This window comes from Rhincodon typus, chromosome 35, assembly GCF_021869965.1.
Source record: "Rhincodon typus isolate 14 chromosome 35, sRhiTyp1.1, whole genome shotgun sequence".
Classification (NCBI taxonomy): Eukaryota; Metazoa; Chordata; class Chondrichthyes; order Orectolobiformes; family Rhincodontidae; genus Rhincodon; species Rhincodon typus.
This window is the reverse complement of record NC_063366.1, coordinates 23,624,377-23,648,631: the sequence shown is the minus strand read 5'-3', so window position 1 is coordinate 23,648,631 and position 24,255 is coordinate 23,624,377. Positions and strand designations below refer to the sequence as shown.

Below are 24,255 nucleotides of genomic sequence, written 5' to 3'. Positions count from 1 at the left end.
TGACCTTTCCCAATCTATCAACATTAAAATCATACTTGCCATTGCCCATTCAGTAGGAAAAACAACTTCACACTTATCAGTGTATCTGTCCAAATCACTGAAGCCTCTTTACAGCTCTTAAAAAGTTTTAAAACTTGTGCATTCCATGTTTAGGCAGGTACTGAGAAAAGAGATGTGGCTGAAAAAGAATTCACCACTTTTAAAATCTCCCCACCCCCAGCCTCGTCCCACATCCAGCCCTCCCTCTCATCCCTGCCTTCTTGACCTGACACAACCTGTCCATCTTCTGTCCCTCCTATCTGCCCCTTCAACCTCACTGACTAATCCTCACCACTCCCGGCCTGCACTCACCGATCACCATCCCACCTACCTTCCCAGCCCCACCCCTCCTCTATTTCCCAGCTCCCTTTGCCCTCCCAATTTCTAAAGAGTCACAACCCAAAACGTCAACATTCCTGCTCCTCTGATGTTACCTGGCCTGCTGTGTGCCTCCAGCTCCACACTGTGTTGTCTCCTATTTTGGTCTGTCCTTTTGTAAAAAATATATACTATACAAGCACTTGCAGTCTGCTTTTCTCCTCTGGTGTAAAGAATATTAAACGTACAACAGGGACCTTACATTACTCTTTGAATAATCAATCTAGAGCGTTTTTTTTTATTTACAGGATATGGGTTCCACTAGTTACTGCCCTGACAATGTCTACCACATTGCTGTGGGTCTAGGCCAGACTAGGTAAGGACAGCACACTTCCTTCCCCAAAGGGCATTAGTGAATCAGATGTGTTTTTACGAAAATCGACACTGTTCACACATCGCTCTTTATTCCAGATTTTCTTAAAATTCAAATGCTGTAGTGGGATTTGAACCCAGGTCCTCAAAACATTGGACTATTAATCCAGAAGTCTAGGCCAGTGATGTTACCACTACAGCACTCAAAATGACAGGAAGCCACCTAGTTGAAAAAGGGATTTTTTTGTTACAACCCCATACAAGACAGAAATTTTTGATGCTCGCACTTTGCAAGCTAGACATTTCTGCTACACTGCTCCCACAGAACCAGATCAAAGCACTTGTCAAGCAATTGTCCCCTCGTTTAGAACCAACCAGCTCCATTCTGTGTGCCTTTCCTCTCACTATTCTGGCAAAAGGTAACATTCTACTCTAGTAAACAGGATTTTCAAAACAGCAAGCATATCTTTACACAAATCTCCTCGGTTTAAAGAAGCATCTCTCTTTTTAGTCCACAGACCAAAATAATAAAAGGAGATAACGAAATAAAAGATCTTTCACAAAGATGAGAGCTCTTATTGAATCAGAGTCCAGGCCTAGTTTGCATGAATAAAGAACAACGTTCTGTGGAAGAGTACAGCTACATAGTGCCACATTTATGCAGGGGAATGATTCAAATGTCTGTGGTTACATCAGACATATGTTGGTTATATCAACTACTTAAAGTGAAATTTACATTTCGTTGTGATGCATCATTTGCCTCAATTCACATATAATTTGGGTCAAATCAGATTGATGTTAAAGTAAAAGCAAAAGTTACAAAGAGTGAACTCGTCAGTTATTTCTGGCATTACACTTTCCCCATGAGGATTATTAATTTAATGCAGTTGAAAGGGTTAAGAATTCAACAAAAAACAAAATCTGTTACAGAAATTTTATTTTAATTTTACAGTGATGCCACATCACAATACTTCAAAAACAGTGGTCTTCCAGCTGTACAGTACAAAATCAAAAACATTTGAACTTTCTTTGTAACAAAAATACCAGATTAGTAATTCTTTTTAAAAAAAACTGTACCTCCAGTCAGACAAACTGATTTACTTAAAGTTCACTCATCTCCAATGCACTGTTTAAGGAGTAAACAAACAGGAAAAGGAGTTAAAGGTGCACTTTGCAATGCACCAAGTATTAGTCACAAAGTAAGATTATTTCCAAAGTTGAGCCTAGACCATCTGCAAACAACCAAAACAAGATCCTACCCTGCCTGCAACTCTGCTAATTGGTCAGTTTCGTCCAGCACAGATACCCCATGTATGGATCTCTGGTCCTGCATTTCAGCTAACAAACAAGCCTCAGAATGGGCACAAGACTCTCAGCTACCTGTTAAACTGTAAAACAGGTGAGATATTTAGTAATATCTCAATTTAGCTGCTGAGCACAATTTTGGAAAACTATGACACAAATCACATCATTCTTTAAGTTTGACGCAAGTTCAAAAGGGATCAAAAATGCGTATTTCCAAATGGATTGCAAAAACAAAACAATTCCAAACAATTTTAAGAGACGAAAATCAAAAAGAAAGAAATTTACATTGGTCACACCGGTATTCGGGGACAGGTAGTTGAAATTGACACGTAGGAAATGATGCACTCTCCTGATTCATCAGGGATTAAAAGGACAGCACTGGAAACCACTGCCATCCAAACTCAGCTATGTCACTGTGCAATGGGGCAGAGGTAGAAAGAGAGGGAAAAACACAACTGTGTCCTTCCTGTGGACATGTAAAGTGGTTGAGACAAGGCTTAACCTACCTGACACCTCAGTTGAGAAAGAGAAATAAACATAACCAATTTACAGTCAATGATGTGTAAACAGAAATTTGGTGAAATTTAGGTTTATGGTTTGGTATTTGGCAGCTGAGTTTCAGTGTAAATTCCCATACTCATGCATTCCATCCCCTCTGCTTCCCGATAGTGTCCACACTGCAGTTCAATTTCACTGCTTCTGCTGCATTGCTTCTTTCCTTGCTGCATCCTGCAGCAACTGCGTGTCCACCTCATCAGCTGGGAGTTGTACATAACGCACTACCGAGCCTCGGATAAAGCAGTTCTTCACAGAGAGCTGGATGGAAGAATATTCGGCATTAATGCTGGTAAGTGTAGTGCAAACAATCAGTTGGATTACTTAAATAGAGACACAGTTCCCAAAGCTTTCTGCAAGGCACTCAGAGACAGTTTGCAAGGAATACAGATGTAGAATCGAAATCAGGAATCTCCCCTCATACGGGACTTAAATCAACTCACTGAGTTGATATTTCTTAGAAATTGCCTTGAAGAATGCAAGATAAAAAGTTTTGACTAAATGTTTTTTCCCCCAAGCAAAACTAGAGGTCTATACTATTGTTCAATGATCATTTAAAGGAAATAAAAGCCATTTCAATAACAAGACACTGACAGTAGGGCTCATTTCTCCTAAATCTCTGCAACTTTCAGAGGCTTTTCAATGTTAAAGATACTATACAGATCCACCTCTTTCTTTTGCCCTGACTGTCTTCTTGGCCTCCAAGTATTTACCCACTTTCTTTTACCATAGAGTGTGCCTCCACAGTATCCTAATCTCTTTAGTATCATTGTAGAATCCCTACAGTGTGGGAACAGGCCATTTGGCCCACCAAGTCCACACCGACTCTCTGAAGAGTATCAGACCCAGACTCAAACCCTCACCCTATCCCTGCATTTCCCATGGCTAATCCACCTAATCTGCACATCTTTGGTCAGTGGGAGGAAACCAGAGCACCCGGAGGAAGCCCACACAGGTAAGAGAATGTGTAAACTGCACATAGACAGTCGCCCGAGGCTGGAATTGTCCCCTTCGTGGGGTGTGGACATCACTGGCAAGGTCAGCATTTTTTGCCCATGGCCCTAATTGCCGTTGAATTAACTGGCTTGCTCAGTCATTAGGGGGCAGCGAAAAGCTAGCAACGTTGCTGTGGGTCTGGAATCACATTCGGGTCAGACCACACATGGACAAGAGGTTTCTTTCCCCAGTAGTGAAACAAAAGGGTATTTTTGCAACAAAATGAGGATGGTTGTCAGGATAACCATTACTGAGATGAGCTCTCAATTTCTTAATTCATCAAGAGTACTTACATGGCCTGCCCAGTTCGGTTTCTGGTCAATTGTAACCTCTAGGATGCTGATAGAGGGGGAATTCAGTGATGATAATGCCTTTGAATGTCATGGCAATGGTTAGATTCTTTTTTGTTGGAGAGGGTCATTGACTGGCACTTGTGTAGCACAAATGTTAGTTGCCATGCATCAACCCAACATCAGACCTAGTGCAGCATCAAGGAGATTTCGCAAAACAGGAGACCAGGGAATCAGGTGGGGCAACTCTGCTGGCTGCAGTCATACCTATCACAAAGGAAGATGGCTGTGATTGTCGGAGGTTGACCGTCTCTGTCCGAGATCATCATGGTAGGAGTTCCTCAGGATAGTGCCCTAGGTCCAACCACCTTCAACTGCAAGTCAGCTTTCTGCCACAATTAGATCAGAAGTAGGACTGACCACTGATGATTGCACAATGTTCAGCATGATCCATGGCTCCTCGGATACTGAACCGGTACATGTTCATATGTAGCAAGACCTGGACAACATTCAGGCTTGGTCTGACAAGAGGGAATTAACATACATACCATACACATACCAGACAATGAAAATCTGGTGCAGACACAATGGGTTGAGTGGGCTCCTTCTGCACTGTAACACCTCTGTGCTCTTAAACAAGAGAGAATCTAACCACCGCCCCTTGATATTCAATGGCATTATCATGTTGAACCCCACACGATCTGCACCCTGCAGGAGTTACCATGAACCAGAAGCTGAACTCAGCTGTCTGTATAAATACTGTGGCTACAAGAAGTCGAGAATTCTGAAGAAAAGTAGTTCACCTCCTGCCTCCCAAGCCTGTCTACAATCTACAAGGCACAAGTCAGCAGTGTGATTGAATACACTGCACTTCCCCAGAGGATTATGAAATCCAAGGTCAAAAACAACCTAGATGGTCAGCACCTCACCCACTACCTGAAACATTCACTCCCCAGCTGCCAGCGCAGATTGGCAAGACTGTGTGCCAAACTAGATGTACTAAAACAACTCAAATCAGGCTCTGTAAAAAGCCCCTTCAAAATCCCACATGATTTCTTCTACTGGGAAGGACAAGGACTGCAGGTACGCAGGAACACCAGTTAAATGTTCTAATCAGCCTCTGGGTAGAGAGGTTTCTCATTCTCTTTTGGATTACTTTGCAACTACCTTATAATTAAAGAATATTAATAAATGTCTATACAACTCAAATAGTTGTACTATCCCAGTAAAATAACACTTGTAAAAATCTGTTAGACAGAAGAAAACTGAATATTCTTGCAGCATTATGGCTATCGCTCATCCATTGCAGAGTTAATGCTAAATTCCTCAGTTTGGTATCATCCTTCCAAATGAGGAGATACTACTATCACTGACCCCTGAAGGGCAACTACCAATGTCCTTGTGAGTCAGAAATCAGGAGAAAGACCCTCAGTCCCACCCATCATTTACCCCATTTTGTTGTCAGCTTGTTTCAGACCACCGGAGCGAACGTTTATTAGAATACAATTCCTACAGGAGGCTCAACAATTATGCACAGCACTCACCATGTGTGGATACTTCTCTGGGTCAGTGACACTTATGTCTGTCAGCTTGATGTTCAAATACTGAAAGGATAAGGAGACAATGAAAACGTCCTGCAAAATATCACTTCCAGATCATTCAGGGAGACTGAAATACTTCTGGCACAGGAATAGGCCATTCAGCCCAATGCTCAGATCATGCTCAACTTTCAGAGAGGTTCAGTAAATAATGCTTTCACAGTACTCATGGAAATCATAACCTGGAGAAGCACACCATATGATCTGCCAAGTATGCTCAATAAGATCATGGCTGATCATCAATTCAACTCCACCTTCCCACACACACCCCAGATCCCTTGATTCCCCCAACATTTCAAAACGTTTGACAAGGATTATCCTCTGGGGCAGAGAATCCCACTGATTTAAAGCCCTTGAGTGAAGCCATTTCTCATCGCAGTGGTAAGTGATCAGACATATCCTGAAACCATAGCACCTGTATTCAAAGATCCCCAGTAAAGAGGAAACAACCAGTGAGTGTCCACCCTGTCAAACCCCTTCAGAATCTTGTATATTTCTATCTCATTCTAAACCCCAGAGATTTCAAACCCACTTTCGACAGGGTGACAGGGCAAGTCATCGCAGGAACCAGTAACAAAGATCTGCAACCTGGACAATGCTTCCCTCCCAAGCGAACACGAGTATACGTTTGAAGAGATGGTCAGTAGCACACAGTGGATTAAACGTTTCCTTTAAAAAAAAAGGCTTTTTGGGAAAGAGAGGTTAAATCCTGGTTGGAATTAAGCATCAAATTCAAGGGAATAAATAGTCACACGCTCAATGCTCGCCCTGATTTGTAGCTTGAAGGTTGTTCCACACAGCTTTGAAGTTCAATGAAGCTACACCTTAGTGTTAATTCACTGCCAAAACATGCAACCCTCACCTGATCAACTGAGTGCAGCGTTCCACAGATACTAAAAGTAAATGGGAGGAAAATAATATATTAGTATGTTTGCATTAGAGTTTAGGCATCATCATTCTTTCCAAACGTACAGCACACAGCTTCCCATCCTCAGACTTAAAAATATTCACAGCACAAGTCATTCAGCTCAATTAGTCCAACAGAGCGCGCCTGCCCTCAGAAGCCACCTCCCTGTCACAGTAAGGTCCACATGCTAATCATACTCTGGGCAGTAAGGAAGTAGTTTCTCCCAGATTCCACACTGGATTAACAAAGGACCGTCTTACATTAACGGCCTGTAGACCAAAGTCCCATTAATTAAAACCAAGTGCTATACAGGCAACTCAAACTTATCAAAAGAACACGCAGTCAGTCAGTCACAGCCAAATACCATCTGCACAAAGGTGAAGTCAGGAAAGGCTGGGAATGCTCAGGTCAGGCAGAAGGGGATACAAAGACAATTCACGTTGCAGGTCAGTGACAACTTTTCTTATTGAAACAAGCGATGCAAGCACTGATGAAACCAGCTCCAAAGACGAGTCACATTGGACTCGAACATAGAAAATAGGAAAAATAGGCCTTGAGATTGCTCTGCCATTCAAAATGATCATGGCTGATCATCCAACTCACTACGCTGTTCCCCCTTTCTCCCCATAACCGTTGATACTTTTAATACCATTAGTCCTATGAACTATATCTACATCTTTCTTGAAAGTCCTCAATGTTTTTAACCTCAACAGTTTCATGTAACAGAGAAGTTTAAAGGCTCACCACTCTCTGGGTGAAGAAATTTCTCAATGTCCTAAAAGGCCTAACCCTGATCCTTTATAGTCAGTCTGTTGAAACTTCTTTGCGCTCTCTCAATAGCTAAAGCATCCTTCCTCAGATAAGGAGAAGGCCAGAACTGCATACACTACTCCAGGAACGGTCTTAACAACGCCCTGTATAGTTACAGCAAGACTCCCTGCACCTATACTCAAATCTTCTTGCCATCAAGGTCAACATTTTGCCTTCATCAGCACCTGCATGCCTACTTTCAGCAACTGGTGCACAAGGACACTCAGGGCTTGTTGTACAATTTTCTTTTTCTAATCTATCAAATAATAATCTGACTGTCTGTTTTCCCCGAGTGGATAACCTCATATTTATCCATATTATTCAGCATCTGCCATTTATTTGCACACTTACTGAACTTGTCCAAAACAAACTGGATCTTCTCTGGACACAGAGCATTTCCTCACAGCAAACCCTCTCACTGAGCTTTGTCTCATCAGCGAACCTGGAGATATGACATGTAGTTTCCTCATCTAATTCGTCAATATATTGTGAATAGCTGGAGTTCAAGCACTGATCCCTGCAGTGGTCCACCAGTCACTGCCTGCCACTCTGAAAAAAACCCAGTTATTCCTACACTGTTCTCTTCCTGCCAACCAGTTCTGTTTCATACATGATCTCCAATCCCACATGCTTTAGTTTCGCAGGCTAAACTCTTATGTGGGACTTTATCGACAGCCTTCTGTAACATTAACTGTTTCTCTCTCCATAGGTGCTGCCAGACTTGAGTTTCTCCAGCAATTTGTTTTTAATCTCAGATGGCCAGCATCCAGAGTAGTTTGTTTTCATTGTACTGCCAAGACCAACTTTTATTGTCTGATCCTATTTGTCCTGAGGTGGCAAACTAACTTCTCGAACCGCTGCAGTCCATGTGCTGTAGGTAGCCCTACAATGCCACTAGGGAGGCAGTTTCAGGATTTTGACCCAGCGATACCGAAGGAACGGCAATATATTTCCAAGTCAAAATTAGGGGCTTGGAGGGGAACTTGCAGGTCATGGTTTTCCCACATATCTGCTGCCCGTGTCATTCTAGATGGTGAAGGTTTAGAAGGCGCTGTCTAAAGGATCGTTGGTGAATTTCTGCAGTGGATTTCTTAGAAGGTACCCACTCATGTACTGAGTATTGGTGAAGGGCTGGTTGCTTTGTCCTGGATAGCATCAAGTTTTTGCATCAAATGGATCAGCATTCTTCCATGTCAAAGACAATTCTGAGGATGCACAGTGCAGAGAATATGCAAGAATTTCCATGGCCACAGCCAAGAGTGACTCCATAGCACCACTACTGACTGAGCTGGCCAAGATTTAAAGGCCTGTGGTAGATGGTGACAGAACAAAAAGGGAAAGATATACTGGAGCCCACTGCAAACACTTCTGTTCGTGACAGTTTTGGTAGGAGTGGGTACCACATAGTTCTTCCAGAGACAAAGTCCCATATTCACTGTGAAGATGACCTCTACTGTACTGTGGGACACTACCACTGTGCTGAATGGGACAGATTTCCAACAGATTTAGCAGCCCAACACTGGGCCTCCATGAGGGACTGAGAGTCATCAGCAACAGAATTGCATACAATCACAATCTGCAATCTCATGGCCCAGCATAGCCCGCACTCTAACAACATCAAGCCAGGAAATCAATCCTGGTTGGAAGGAAACTGAAGGATAACATCCAGAACTAGTATTAGACATAGATCATAGAATCCCTAACAGTGTGGAAACAGGCCCTTTGGCCCAACAAGTCCACACCGACCCTCAGAGCATCCCACCCTGACCCTTACCCCTATACCCACCTAATCTACATATCCCTCAACACTAGGGGTAATTTAGCATGGCCAATCCACCTTAGCCTGCACACCTCTGGACTGTGGGAGGAAACCGGAGCACCCGGAGGAAACCCACGCAGACATGGGAGAATGTGCAAACTCCACACAGACAGTCGCCAAGCGTGGAATCTAACCCGGGTCCCTGGCACTGTGAGGCAGCAATGCTAATCACTGAGCCACCGTGCTACCCTAAAAGTATGTTGTCAATCTGGTGAAGGACTACTCACATGGCAAACAATGGAAGCAACATGTAATAGAGAGACTAAAGGAATCAAACCTAAGTTCTGTAATCCTACCACATCCAGTTGTGAATAGTGGTGGACAATTAAACAACTCTGAAGGCAGGGGCTCCACAAATATCCCCGTCTTCAATAAGTTACAACAATCTTTAACAAGACAGTCATACAGCATGGATAATGATGCTTCAGTCCAACCAATTCATGCTGAATATAATCCTAAACTAAACTAGCCCTATCTGTCTGCACGTAACCCATATCCTCCCAACTGCCTGCACGTGACCCAGTTCTTATTCATGTACTTATTTAAATGTCTTTTAAATGTTGTAACTTCAACACATCCATCACTTCCCCTGGAAGTTGATTCCTCACACAAACCACTGTGTAAAAAATTTGCCCCTCGTCTTTTTTAAAATTTTTCTCCTCTCACCTTAAAAATGTGACCCCTTGTCTTGAAATCCATCACCCTAGCAAAAAAACACCTGCCATTCACCTTACTTACACCCCTCATGATTTTATAAACCTTTATAAGGTCACCTCCCAGCTTCCTATGCTCCAGTGAAAAAAGTCCCAGCCTATCCAGCCTCTCCTGATAGCTCAAGCCTTCTATACCCGGCAACATCCTGGTAAATGACTTTTGAACCTTCTCCAGCTTAATAATAATCAATAATAATAATTATTGATATTATTATAGATGGTCAATCCTCCTCAGCATCCTCTGGAGATCCCACCACCATAGATACCACTCTTCAACCATGTGGTATCAAGCAACAGCTATGGGCCCTAACATCACTTCAGCAATAGTACTGAAGACTTATGCTCCTGAACTTACCATGTCTCTAGCTAAGGGGTGGTTGTACAGCTAGAACACTAACGTCTATCAGACAGTTTGATGTAACTCCCATCAACATTTTGGAGGTTATCAGTGACCTGAAATTGAACTGGACTAACCACATAAATACTGTGACTACAAGGTCAGGTCAGAAGCTAGGAATATTGCAGCAAGTAACTGCCTCCTGACTCCCCCAAGCCAGTCCACCGTCTACAAGGCACAAATCAGGATGGAATATACCCCATTTGCTTGGATGAGTGCAGCTCCAACAACACAAAACCGACACCATCCAGGACAAAGTAACCCACTTGACTTGCACCACATTCACCACCTTCAACATTCACTCCTGACGCACGGTATACCATCAGCAAGATGCAAAAGCTCCACAGGAGCCTTTCAAACATATGACCTTTACAACCTAGAAGGACAAGGACAGCAGACACAACCTTCAAATTCCTAAGCTACTCACCATCTATATTTGGAAATATATCGCTATGCCCTTGCTGTCACTTGGTCAAAAATCTTGAACTCCCTTCTTAACAGCATTGGGAGTGTTCCTACACCACAGGAACTGCAACAGCTCATGAACTCACCATGCCTACTCCAGGGCAATTAGGGATAAACAATAAATGCTGATCTATCCAACACTGCTCACATCCCATCAATTTGGAAGTTTTCAACCTATTAAAGTCCGATATTACATTTTCTCTTTAAAAAGTCACATCTGTCTACTGGCAGGGAGTTAATTTGCTTTGTTGCTATTCAGATATCGGTGCACGTAAAATAAAATGAAAATCACAGAATCCCTACAGTGTGGATAAGAAGCCATTTGGGCCACCAAGCCTACACCCTCCAACCCCCAACCCTCCAAAAATGTTCAAACATCTTAGAGTCATAGAATCCCAACAGTGTGGAAGCAGGCCATTCCGCCCAATGAATCCACATCGACCATTCAAAGAGTATTGTCCCAGGCCCAACCACCATCCCCACCCTATCCCTGTAACCCTGCATTTCCCATGGCTCACCCACCCAGCCTGCACATCCCTGGACACAATGGACAATGTAGCATGGCCAATCCACCTCGCCTGCACATCTTTGGACTGTGGGGAGAAACCAGAGCACTCGGAGGAAAACACGCAGACACAGGCAGAACGTGCAAACTCCACAGACAGTTGCCGGAGGGTGGAATTAAACCCAGTTCCCTGGTGCTGTGACGCAGCACTGCTAACCACTGAGCCACCCATCTTGTGAATGTGTTACCTTCAAAATAGTGAAGAAAAGTAAACAGGTAGATAATATTTCATCCACTTTACATTGACCATATGCTTTTCCAAAAGGGGACAGACCACCACTTTTGATGACCATGATCCAACCACGTAGGTGCAGTTACAACCTCAATGCACTTTTAAACAGTTTCAAACCGCAAGTGGGATTTTGTTGCCTCTTTAAGCAAAATCTGATGGACTTTAACATCAATTGTTCACTGTAATGAATGGTTGGATTGATTTCAATCAATTAAATACATAGACGCAGTGTTCTGAACAGTCAACAGTTCAAACACTACTCCCAAGAGCTTCTCCCAAATGCATTTTTTCTTTGGACTAGGGACCTTCATTTATAATAAGAGTGACAGCTAGACATGTTAAAAAAGAACACACTGACCTTAAACAAGCTCATGTGGTATTCCACTGAGCAGTCACATTTAGGCTGCATGTGTGGCCACTTATCACCTTATAAATGAAGGCATCATTTACTGCAATATTCCTTTTTGTTTTGAAGAAAAGTTAACACCGCTACTGAAGAACTTAGTCATAACACTCACCAATAACATTACTTATACAGCCACACTTCAACCTACTGACACAAGGACAAGGAGAACTCACCTGAGATCATTCTTTAACTCGACAACAACATCTTTCCCAACCAGGGATTTGAAAAACGAATAAAACAACTGAAACAAAGATAAAAGAATGAGCCCAGGAACTCTTGTGCAATCAAAACAGCTAAATTTAAAACTTGGAACACGTCAAAGCTCAACAACTTCCTGCACTTGACTGAGTCAAATGGTTATGACATTAAGTTGCTTTTTAAAAATTTTTTAAAAGGGATGTGGGCATGACCAGCACAGCCAGTGGGCGAATATCTACCCCACTCCCCTCCACATCACCTCTTATTCACCATCCTCCTCCTTCCCCCCATCTCTCTCTCTCCCCTTCCTTCCTTCTACTCTCCCTCTCTCTCCCCCCCCCACTTCCTCCTGGTCTCTCCTTCCCCACCCCCACCCCCACCTTCCTCCCCCGATCTCTTGTGAAGCTCTCCCCTCTTCCTTCCATCCCTCTCTTCTACCCACCCAGTGAGAGAGAGTGACACACCCTCTCCCCCCCCCCCCCCCCCCCCCCCCGGGCCCGGTGTCTATGAGACTCTCTCTCACTCACCATGGCACCGACAATGGCGGCAACCCCCAGTCAAACCGGTTCAAACCCGCGGCGCCTGCGCGAGGACGGACCGCCCGATCTCGCGAGAGTTCCTGCGATTCCCGCCTTTTCGTTTGATTGACGGGCTGCCAGCCTGCCCAGAAGCTGGAAATATTCAGCAGGCCGGACATTGGGTTTAAGGTGAGAGGGGAAAGACTTAAAAGGGATTCGAGGGACTACGTTCCCGCGCAGAGGGTGGTGCATATGTGGTTCGAGCTGCCAGAGGAAGTGGTGGAGGCGAATACAATTACAATTACAATTACAACATTTAGAAGACTTTTGGACGGGTACGTGGATAGGAGGGATATTGTCCAAGTGCAGGCAGGTAGGACTAGTTCAGTTTCGGAAACCTGGTCGCCCTGTAGTTGGGCCAAAGGATCTGTTTCCATGCTGTATGAGTTTGACTCAAAAGTTGTGTGAACACTTGAGAGAAATACACCAGCAGGGCTGCTGGGATAAACCAGGGTAACCAGACTGATAAGGCTGCTGTACAGAGAGCTAACGTGGATTAAATGGATAAAATGGTCACCTCCTGTCCTTTAATGACTCAATGAGTGAAACAAAGTTAATCATTTGGGTTGATGACTCTTCATCCAGTACTGGACAAAGTTAAAGATGCGACAACTTTGATGCAAGTACAGGGGCAGAGCAAGAGGAGATTGGAGGAAAGAACAAGATAGAATGCCTGTGATATGGTTGAAGAGATTAAATGCACTGTCCCTGTGAGGTTGAATGCAAACTGAAGATTAGGCAACTCACCTTTCCATTATAACGCAGTGTGGAGCTGGAGGAACACAGCAGGCCAGGCAGCATCAGAGGAGTAGGAAAGTTGACGTTTCTGGTCAGGATCCTTCTTCAGAATTTCTGGATTTCTGAAGAAGGGTCCTGACCCGAAACGTCAACTTTCCTACTTCTTTGCTGCCTGGCCTGTTGTCTTCCTCCAGCTCCACACTGTGTTATCTCTGACTCCAGCATCGGCTGTTCTTGCTATCTCACCTTTCAATTAGGCACTTTGTAAGATCAACACAGAAATTTCTGATCATAGCTTTTGACTCTATTTTGTAACTTTAAAAATCTTTTTTTAAAATGCTATTTGTTGCTGATTTATATCCTTTCACCACACACGTCTTTGGCATCTTCATATCTAATTGTCACCCCAATTTTAGTGTACCCCATGTACCATCATCCTTTTCTTCATTTGACTTCTACTGCCTTCCAGCCTATCGCAGACCTTCCCTCTTGTCCTCATCTTCTACTCCCATTCTTCCTCATCGTCCTCCCATCCCACATCCGTTTATTTTGCGCTGGGGTGGAATGTACTGCCGGGGTGGTGGTGGTGAAGGCAGATACAATAGAGGCAATTAAGAGACTTTTAGATAAGCCCATGAATATACAAGGAATGGAGGGATATTGTCCAAGGGCAGGAAGGGATTAGTTTCATTTGGTGTCATGTTTGGCACAACATAGTGGGCTGAAGGGCCCATTCCTGTGCTGTGCAGTTCTATGTTCATGCCTGACCAGGATTTCATTCAGAATACCACTGAAGTGATACATTTCCTGGAAAGTACAGTGAGACAAATCACGGCATCATATGTGACTCAGCTGTCAAGGGAAAGAGGAAGACAGGATGTGCGATAGTGGTGGAAGATTCTTAGTTCAGAGAATAGAATGTTTTCTTTCACCCACAGATGTCACTCCAGGATGTCAGAGTGCGTTTCTGTTGTAAGGATGCAGGATGTCACTAGGCAGATGCAAACGTGGTGAAATGGGGGTTGACCAGCTGGAGATCATAGTTCATATAGGTACCAACAACATAGATGTAAACGAGGATTCAGATTCTGCAGGCATTTTTAGGGAGATAAGGAAGAGCTTATTAAGCAGGAAGTCAACATCAGTATTCAATAATCAGGTCTAATCCTCGTCATGAAAAAGGGTGACGTGAGAGCAAAATTGCAAGGCTTACCCCATAAGATGCAGGAGTAGAATTACACCATTTGACCCATCAAGGGTGCTCCATCATTCAATTCGATCATGGTTGATCTGATAAGCCTCAACTACTTTTCTACCTTTCCCCCATAACCCTTCATTCCCTTACTGACTAAATACTGTCTATCTCAGCCTTGAGGGAGGCAAGGGAACAAACTGCTAAAGCATTGAAGGATATCTTTGTATCCTCTTTGGGCACAGGTGAGGTTGCAGAGGACTGGAGAATAGCCAATGTTGTGCCATTGTTTAAGAAGGGTAACTGGGATAATCCTGGAAATTACAGGCCTGTAAGTCTCACATCAGTGGTAGGGAAATTATTGGAAAAGACTCCGGGACAAGATCTATATGCGTTTTGAAGCAAATGGACTTATTAGCGATAGACAGCATGGTTTTGCAGGGGAGGTCATGCTTCACTAACTTGATCGAGTTTTTTGAGGAGGTGATGAAGATGATTGATGGGGAAAGAGTGTTTGATGTTGTCCATGTGGATTTCAGTAAAGCCTTTGACAAGGTCCCTCATGGCAGATTGGTACAAAAGGTGAAGTCAGATAGTATCAGGGTGAGCTGACAAGGTGGATACAGAACTGCCTCAGTCATAGGAGACAGAGGGTAATGGTGGAGGGATGCTTTTTGGAATGGAGGATTGTGACTAGTGGTGCTCAACAAGGATCAGTGCTGGGACCTCTGCTATTTGTGGTCTACACAAATAGCTGATCCAATTAGTAATTTTGCAGACAATACAAAGATTGGTGGAGTTGTGAATAGTGAGGAGGATCATCAGAGGATACATCAGGATATAAATCAGTTGGAGGCATGGGCAGAAAAATGGCAGATGGAATTTTATCTGGACAAACGTGAGGCGATGCTCTTTGGAAAGTCAAGTACAGGTGGAAATTATACAATGAATGGCAGAACCTTTAGGTTCAGGAATTGGTATGCAGAGGGATCTGAGTGTGCAGGTCCACAGATCACTGAAGGTGGCAGGGCAGGTAGCTAAGGTAATAATAAAGGCCTATGACATGCTTGCCTTCATTGGAAGGGGCATTGAGTATAAAGATAGGCAAGCTATGCTGCAGCTTTATAGAAATTTAAAGGCCACACTTGGAGTATTGTGTACAGTTATGTTCACCACACCACCGGAAGGATATGGATGCTTTGGAGAAGGTACAGAAAAGGTTTACCAGGATGTTGCCTGGTATGGGGGATTTTAGCTATGAATAAAGGTTTGATAGACTAAGTTTGTTTTCACTGGAATGCAAGAGGTTGAGTGGTGACCTGATAGAAGCTTATCAGATTGTGAATGGCATGGGTAGAGTGGAAAGTGTGGGCTTCTTCCCAGGGTGGAGGGGTCAATTACTAGGGGACACAGGTTCAAGGGGCGATAGGGGAAGTTTAAAAGAGATATGCGAGGCAGGTTTTTCACACAAAGGGTGGTGAGTTCCTGGAAAGTGTCGCCAGAGGAGGTGGTGGAAGCAGATACAATAGCAGCATTCAAGAAACACCTGGACAGATACATGAATAGGAAGGAAATAAAGGGATGTGGATCCTGTAAGTGAAGACGTCTTTAGTAAGGAAGGGCAAAATGTGTTGGCACAGGCCTGGAGGGCCAAAGGGCCTGTTCTTGTGCTGTATTGTTCTTTGAATACATTTAATGACACAGCCTTGACCACTTTCTACAGTAAAGAATTCCACAGATACACTTACTTTGAATATGGGACAAAATTAACTTGGATAAATTAGGGAAAGTCAGCAGGATTTTGTTAATGGTGAAATGTCAATTAATCTGTTTCTTTTTAAATAAGGTAAGAAAGTGGTTGATGAGGGTATTGCTGTGGATGTGGTGTTCATAGACTTCCAGACAGCATTTGACAAAGGGACAAATAGCAAGGTTACATGCAAAGTTGCAACCCATAAACTAAAAGGGACAATGGCAGCATGGATAGGAAACTGGTTAAGTTGACAGGTAACACAGCAATTTGGTGAACTGTTTTTTTTCCAGACTGCAGGAAGTTGAACAATGGCATTACCCAATGATTTTGACTTCTTCATCCTAATATATATCACTGACTAGTCTTTGGTGTAAAGGATACAATGTTGAAATTAGCAGATGACACAGAGCAAGCAAACAGTGAGAAGTTTAGTGACAGACTTCAAGAGTGCATAGAGAAGCTGAAGAAATGAACAACTAAGTGACAGCAAAAATAGAGAATCATAGAGTGATGCATTTTGATCGGAAGAGTGAGGAGAGATAATGCAAACTAAAGGATACAATTCTAATGGGGTGAACGAAGAAAGACCTGGGAGTATATGCACATAAATCATTGAAGGTAGCATTGCAGGTTGAGAGTGTGGTTAGAAAACAAATAGGATTGTGGGCTTAATAAATAGAGGCAGGGAGTACAAAAGCAAGGAAACGGTTTTGGTTTCAACTGAAATACGATGTATAATTCCTGGCTTGGCATTTTACGAAATTGGGAAAGCATTAATGACACTGCAGAAAAGATTAGTTCCAGGGATGAGGGACTTCGGTTATTTGACAAGATTGGAGAAGTTGTTTTTGTTCCCCTGAGGTGACAGGAGTTTGAGAGGAGATTGAAAGAAGTGTTCAAAATCATGAGGAATCCAGAAGAAGCAAGTGGAGAGAACCGTTTCCATTTACAGAAGTGAGTAGTATCAGAGGACATTGATTTTAAAGTGATTGGCAAAAGGACCACAGGTGATGTGTATAATTTTTTTCTGTGGTTATAACTTAGATGCAGTTCCTAATGCATGGGCTTTGAAAGCATTCCAGCTGTCATAGTGAAGGCTTGTGCTCCAAAAGTAGCTGTACCTCTGCTCAAGCGGTTCCAGTACAGCTACAATGCTACCATTTATCTAACAATGTGAAAAGTCACCCTGTTGTTTCTTATTGACAAAATCTAGAAAAATTAAATTCCATCAATTAGCACCCCATCAATTTACTATCAATCATGAGTAAAATGATGGAAATTGTCATTGACAGTGCTATCAAGGGCAGCATGTGGCTCAGTGGTTAGCCTCCCAGCACCAGGGATCCAGGTTCAATTCCAGCCTTGGGCGACTGTCTGTGTCAAGTTTGCACATTCTTACCGTGTCTGCGTGGATTTCCTCCCACAGTCCAATGACATGCAGGTTAGGTGGATTGCCCAAAGTGTTGAGGCATATGCAGGCTAGGTGGGTTAGCCATGGGAAATGCAGGGATAGGATAGGGGATACACTTCGGAGGGTCAGTGTGGACTTGTTGGACCAATGGCCTGCTTCCACATTGCAGGGATTCTATTCTATGATAAAGTAGCACTTATTCAGTACATAACCTACTCACTAATGCGCATCTGTTGGCCAAGACCACTTGGCTGCCGAACTCACTGCAGCCTTAGTCCAAACATGAACAAAAGAGTTCCCCTCCGAGATGAGATGAGAGTGACTACCCTTCACTTCAAGGAAGCATTAAATTGTGTACTGCATCAACAAGCCCTTGCAAAATTAAAGACATTGGGAAGCAGTGAGTAAATTCTCCACTTAACCTGACCTATCTCAATGGAAGATAATTGTGTTTGTCAGAGATCAGTTATCTTAACATCAGGACATCTCTGCAGGAGTTCTACAGCGTAGCTTTCCAAAACCAACTATATTCAGTTTCATCATTAATTGTTGTGTACGAGCTATAGGATCCTGAAACAACCTTACAATGATAGCGCAGTGAAGAAAAACATTACATTGGAAAAAATGCTTTTAAAGCAACAAAGCTTTTAAGTTTTCAGTTTTAATGCTACAACATTAACTTTACAACAAATATTTAACAGCATTCATCAACGAAGATTCAAACAAGGCAACAAAGAGTGTAATACAAAGAGATTAAAATCCTGACAGTGTTCTTCTAAATCAAGAATGTAATCAACAAATCAACAACTTTAAGTGCCTATTAACATTCCAACAAAATTCCACTATACCCGTTGATGGGTATCACCTGCACTTTTTGATTTTATTACTACTGGCATTGGCATTGCAATGGTCCAGGTTTCCTGAAAACAAGATAATCTCCTAGCGGGTGCAGCCTGCTTTGCAGCGTGACCAGGACCCATTTACACAGCAACAACACTCGGGAAGCGTGACACCATCCTGCACAAAGTAGCCCACTTGATTTGCAGCACATTCAGTCATAGAGTCATACAGCACAGAAATGGACCCTTCGGTCCAATTCACCCATGCCAACCAGGTTTCCTAAACTGAACTAGTCCCATTTGTCTGAGTTTGGCCCATATCCCTCTAAACCTTTCCTATCTATGTACCTATCCAAATTTCTTTGAAATGTTGTAATTGTACCTGCCTCTAGCACTTCGTCTGGCATTTCATTCCACATACAAACCAAGTCTGTGTGAAATATTTGTCCCTCAGGTCTCTTTTAAATATTTTCCCTCACCTTAAACCTATGCCCTCTAGTTTTGGACTCCCCTACCTCGGGGGAAAGACCTTGGCTATTCACCTTATCTATGCCCTCTCACAATTTTATAAACCTCTATAAGGTCGTCCCTCAGCCTCCTATGCTCCAGGGAGAAAAGTCCCAGCATGTCCTTATAACTCAAATCTTCCAGTATCAGTAACATTCTTGCAAAACTTTTTTGCACCCTTCCCAATTTAATAACATCTTTCTCACTGCAAGACTACTAGGACTATATGCAGTACTCCAAATATGGCCTTATCAATGTTTCATATAACATGATGCCCCAATTCCTGCACTCAGAGCCACAAAAAAAATCACAAGATGCACTGCAGCAATGCACCAAAAATCCTTAGAAAGCACCTGCCAACCCCACAACTGCTACCATCTAGAAGGACAAGGGCAGTAGATACATGGGAACACCAACATCTGTAAGTTACTTCTGAACTATTCACTATCCTGACTTGGAAATATATTGCCACTCCTTCAGTGTTGCTCGGTCAAAATCCTGGAAGTCTGTCCCAAACGGCATTGAGAGTCTGCCTATGGCATGTGGACTGCAGTGGTTCAAGAAGTTAGATCACCACCACTAAGTCAAGGGCAGGCACTAAATGTTGGCCCAGCCAGCGACACCCAGGTCCCACAGGTGAATTTTTTAAAAAAAACTTTCTGCTTTAACTAACTTTTTAAGTAATTGCAATGGAGCACTGTTACAAAAAACTGAAAATAAAACAGTCAGTGAAGATTTTATAGTGTGCAAACAGAGTTTGAATCATAGAATCCCTACAGTGTGAAAACAGGCCCTTCAGCCCAACAAGTCCACACTGACCCTTGGAGCATCCCATCAAGATCCATCCCCCTATAACCCACCTAAGCTACCCATCCCTGAACACTACGGGCAATTTAGCATGGCCAATCCACCTATTCTGCACATCTTTGGACTGTGGGAGGAAACCCACACAGACATGGGGAGAATGTGCAAACTCCACACAGACAGTTGCCCAAGGGTGGAATCGAATCCATGTCCCTAGGGCTGCGAAGCAGCAGTGCTAACCACTGAGCCACCATTTGTTTTTAGGTATACTGCTAAGTATTGAGAACAAAATTAATGAATTAATGGCACAAATAGAGATGAATGAGTATGATCTCATAGACATTATGGAAATGTTCTTATAAAGCTGAGAACTATATAGTGGGGTATGTGATTATTCAAAAAGACATGCAGGAAGACCCATGGGATAGCTTTGTTATTGGTTTAGATGGAATAAGTACAAATAGCAAGAAATGATCTTGGAAACCCATGTTGTAGAATCCATATAAGTGGAGGCTGAAGAAATAACAATGGGAAAATGATGCTACTGGGAGTAGTCTACAAACCCACTAGCAGAAGCTGTTCTTTAGCACAGAGAATAGATCAGGGAGAAAATAAGAGCCTGTAAAAAAGACAGTATGTTTATCACGGGTGACTTTAAATTTCATGTAGTTTGAGAAAATCAAGTTGCCAGAGGAAGCCACAAGGATAGTTTTCTAGAATCATATGTTCTACATCCAACTAGAATCAAGTTATTTTGGGTATGGTAACGTATAATGAGGCAGGTTTAATACATGATCACAAAGTAAAAATAAACCCTAAGGTTACAGTGATATTATATGATAGAATTTAGCATTCATGTTAAGAGTGAGAAATAATTCAAATTGTTAAACAAGCTTTTTTGTGGAGTACAGAAGACATCATCTGAAAATTGGTCATACATGGAGAGAAACTATTATTTATAGCTACTGCTCGGATATTATGCATTTTCCAACAAAGATACTTAGATGTGATTATTTTCCCCAGTAGTTGCATGCAAATTAAGTCTGCAAAGGCTGCCAATATTTGTAATGTCACCTTTTCATGGCCCATATGAAAGTGGAATCTATATTGTTTATTGTAAGGGAACACTATTCCTACTACATCTCAGGTTAATTCTTCGTGTGTTCTACATGACAAAAAAGATAGCTGGCTAGCTTAACTGCAAGTATAACCTGTCCTAACATTAACATCTCAGGATTAGTGACAAGTGACTGAATCTCTGAATCATATGGTGCATTCTTGTAGTTGTGCAGAAAACTAAGAAAGCACTAAGAATGCTCTTTGCCTCCATTACCAGCTAAAGGAACATAAAGTACTCAATGTACAAAACATACAGGAAACAGTTTGCAGAAAAAATCACCATTGACACGTTTAATTGCCACCATTCAAACACCTAAACATTGGAAATGTGTGCAATCATTTATCGAACCACGCAAACATTGTCCAAATCAACTGGATTTACAGAAGCACCCAGACATTCTAAAGGACAGCTGCAATTTCAGGGAGGTTGGGGGAGAAGAGAGACCAACTGAAAATGATATTACATTCAAGACAGTTAAAGTTTCAATCAACTTCTTCAATTGTTGGTCCACCAGAAGGGTCCTTTTTGACTTGTTCTGAGAATGGCCCTTCAGGCATACCTCCCTGGTAGAGTTTGGCAATGATGGGCTTGCATACTTTTTCTAAATCTTTCAATTGCTGCTCAAAGTCCTCCTTCTCTGCTGCTTGGTTTGCCTCCAGCCAGGATATGGCCTGGTTACACTTTTCAATGACTTTGTTCTTGTCTTCCTCACTGATCTTGCCTTTCGTTTTCTCTTCCTCCACTGAACTCTTCATGTTGAATGCATATGACTCTAGGGAATTCTTGGCTGCAATTTTCTCACGCTGCATATCATCCTGCCCTTTGTATCTTTCTGCTTCCTGCACCATCCTGTCAATCTCCTCCTTACTCAATCTGCCCTTGTCATTAGTGATGGTGATTTTGCTCTCTTTGCCGGTGCTCTTGTCCACAGCCGATACATTCAATATGCCATTTGCATCAATATCAAAGGTGACCTCAATCTGTGGTACACCACGTGGCGCAGGAGGGATCCCACTGAGGTCGAATTTGCCCAAGAGGTTGTTGTCCTTAGTCATTGCTCTCTCTCCTTCATACACTTGGATCAAAACACCGGGTTGACTGTCAGAATATGTGGTGAAGATCTGTGTCTGCTTGGTGGGAATGGTGGTGTTACGCTTGATGAGTGTGGTCATGACACCTCCTGCTGTCTCCAGACCCAATGATAGCGGAGTAACATCCAGTAGTAGTAGATCTTGGACATTCTCAGACTTGTCCCCCATCAGAATAGCTGCTTGAACAGCTGCCCCATAGGCCACGGCCTCATCAGGATTGATGCTCTTATTTAAATCTCTGCCGTTGAAGAAATCTTGCAGCAATTTCTGGATCTTGGGGATGCGGGTGGAGCCTCCAACCAGGACTATATCATTAACTTGAGCTTTATCCAATTTGGCATCTCTGAGAGCTTTCTCCACAGGTTCCAGAGTGCCTCTAAACAGGTCAATATTCAGTTCTTCAAACCGGGCCCTGGTGATGGAGGTGTAGAAATCAATGCCTTCATACAAAGAGTCAATCTCAACACTTGCTTGTGTGCTGGAAGACAGGGTTCTCTTGGCTCTTTCACAGGCTGTCCTCAGCCTCCTCACTGCCCTCTTGTTGTCACTGATCTCCTTTCTGTATTTACGCTTGAACTCCTCAATGAAGTGATTGACCATGCGGTTATCAAAGTCCTCTCCACCCAAGTGGGTGTCACCTGCCGTCGATTTCACTTCAAAGATACCATCATCAATGGTGAGAATAGACACATCAAAGGTGCCACCCCCCAGGTCAAAGATGAGAACATTGCGTTCTCCCCTGCCCTTCTTGTCTAAGCCATAGGCAATGGCAGCTGCTGTTGGCTCATTAATGATCCGTAAGACATTGAGACCAGCGATCACACCAGCATCTTTGGTTGCCTGGCGCTGGGAGTCATTGAAGTAAGCAGGTACTGTGATAACAGCATTAGTGACGGTGTAGCCTAGGTAGGCCTCAGCAATCTCCTTCATCTTGGTCAGCACCATAGAAGAGATTTCCTCAGGGTAAAAGGTCTTATCTTCACCCTTGTACTCGACTTTGACCTTTGGCTTCCCTGCATCATTCACCACCTGGAAGGGCCAGTGCTTCATGTCGGACTGGACAACTGGGTCATTGTATTTCCTGCCAATGAGTCTCTTGGCATCAAAGATGGTGTTGGGTGGGTTCAGAGCTACCTGGTTCTTGGCAGCATCTCCAATGAGCCTCTCGGTGTCATTGAAGGCCACGTAGCTGGGGGTGGTGCGGTTGCCCTGGTCATTGGCGATGATCTCCACCTTGCCATGCTGGAAGACCCCGACACAGGAGTAGGTGGTGCCCAGGTCAATACCAATGGCTGTCCCCCTGCTTGCCATCAATCAAACCTGTCTCAAACGGCCTCCTTGGGCTGCAATAGCTCGGCCACACCACCACGCCCTAGCCCTCTGTTTCTAACCTCCACCTCTTCGTGTCTTCTTCTGCCACCCCGCGGTCGTCTAGGGCTTATTTATAGCCTCCGGGCACGTCGTGGGAACCGACCGCCGGATTGACGTGCTCGTCATCCAATGGCCGTGACAGATCACCGCACCTTAGCAACGGTTCGACCAATGACCGGCGGGACTAGGTCAGGCGGGGGCGGGACCAATGCGTGGGCGCGATCCGCCGATTGTGACGTCGGCGCTTAAGGAAAGTTTCTGCCACGTGCTAGAGGTGGCGCCGAGACGCTTTCAAATTTGAATTGAATATGAACCGTTAGATTCCCACCGTTAGGCCCAAAAGAAATGGCCTCCAGTTAAAAGTGGCACAGACTGGGGGCTAGTTCATCATGTTTAAACCATTATTGCGATGTATTGACGTTTGCCCGTTGCTAGTTGCCATGGGAACCATCACTGATTTGAATTTTGTTTTACACTTTTGTCCCCTGAAGAGTACTTATGGTTTAACGTTTAAAGAGTTCTCAAATTACAGCCAAAAAATTGTACCATTTCCACTCCCCCACACCCAAAACTAAAAGGCTTGTTTAAAATTCCAACTGTTTCAGGGAGAGATAGGGAGTATCCTGACAGTCAGAGTCTGAAATGTTAACGCTGTCCCCACACTTGACTCCTACCTCATAATGGCTTCTGAAGTAGCAGAGCAAGTCACTTGCATTTTCTGCAAAATAACAGTGTCCACCCGAAGGAGAGGAACTGGAATGGTCAAGAAATGTACTATTCCTACTGCCACCTATGTTTGTTCAAAGCAATTTGCAGTGGCAATCATATAAACATTTGGGTCTGAGAGGAATGCTGTTCACAGGGTC

General features: G+C 43.4%; 2 protein-coding genes across 2 annotated transcripts; both read right to left on the bottom strand.

Moving 5' to 3' along the window:
* Window positions 1-1,649: 1,649 nt before the first annotated feature.
* smx5 lies at window positions 1,650-12,665 on the bottom strand. Its single transcript, XM_020514229.2, has 5 exons — window positions 12,513-12,665; window positions 11,961-12,028; window positions 6,336-6,366; window positions 5,420-5,479; window positions 1,650-2,850 (listed from the first exon to the last, which is right to left on the bottom strand). The coding sequence occupies exons 1-5, from the start codon at window positions 12,513-12,515 to the stop codon at window positions 2,725-2,727; spliced, it is 288 nt and encodes a 95-aa protein (XP_020369818.1). The 5' UTR covers window positions 12,516-12,665; the 3' UTR covers window positions 1,650-2,724.
* Window positions 12,666-21,137: 8,472 nt separating this feature from the next.
* LOC109914616 (heat shock cognate 71 kDa protein-like) lies at window positions 21,138-23,416 on the bottom strand. Its single transcript, XM_020514227.2, has one exon. The coding sequence runs from the start codon at window positions 23,327-23,329 to the stop codon at window positions 21,410-21,412; it is 1,920 nt and encodes a 639-aa protein (XP_020369816.2). The 5' UTR covers window positions 23,330-23,416; the 3' UTR covers window positions 21,138-21,409.
* Between the last annotated feature and the right edge of the window lie 839 nt (window positions 23,417-24,255).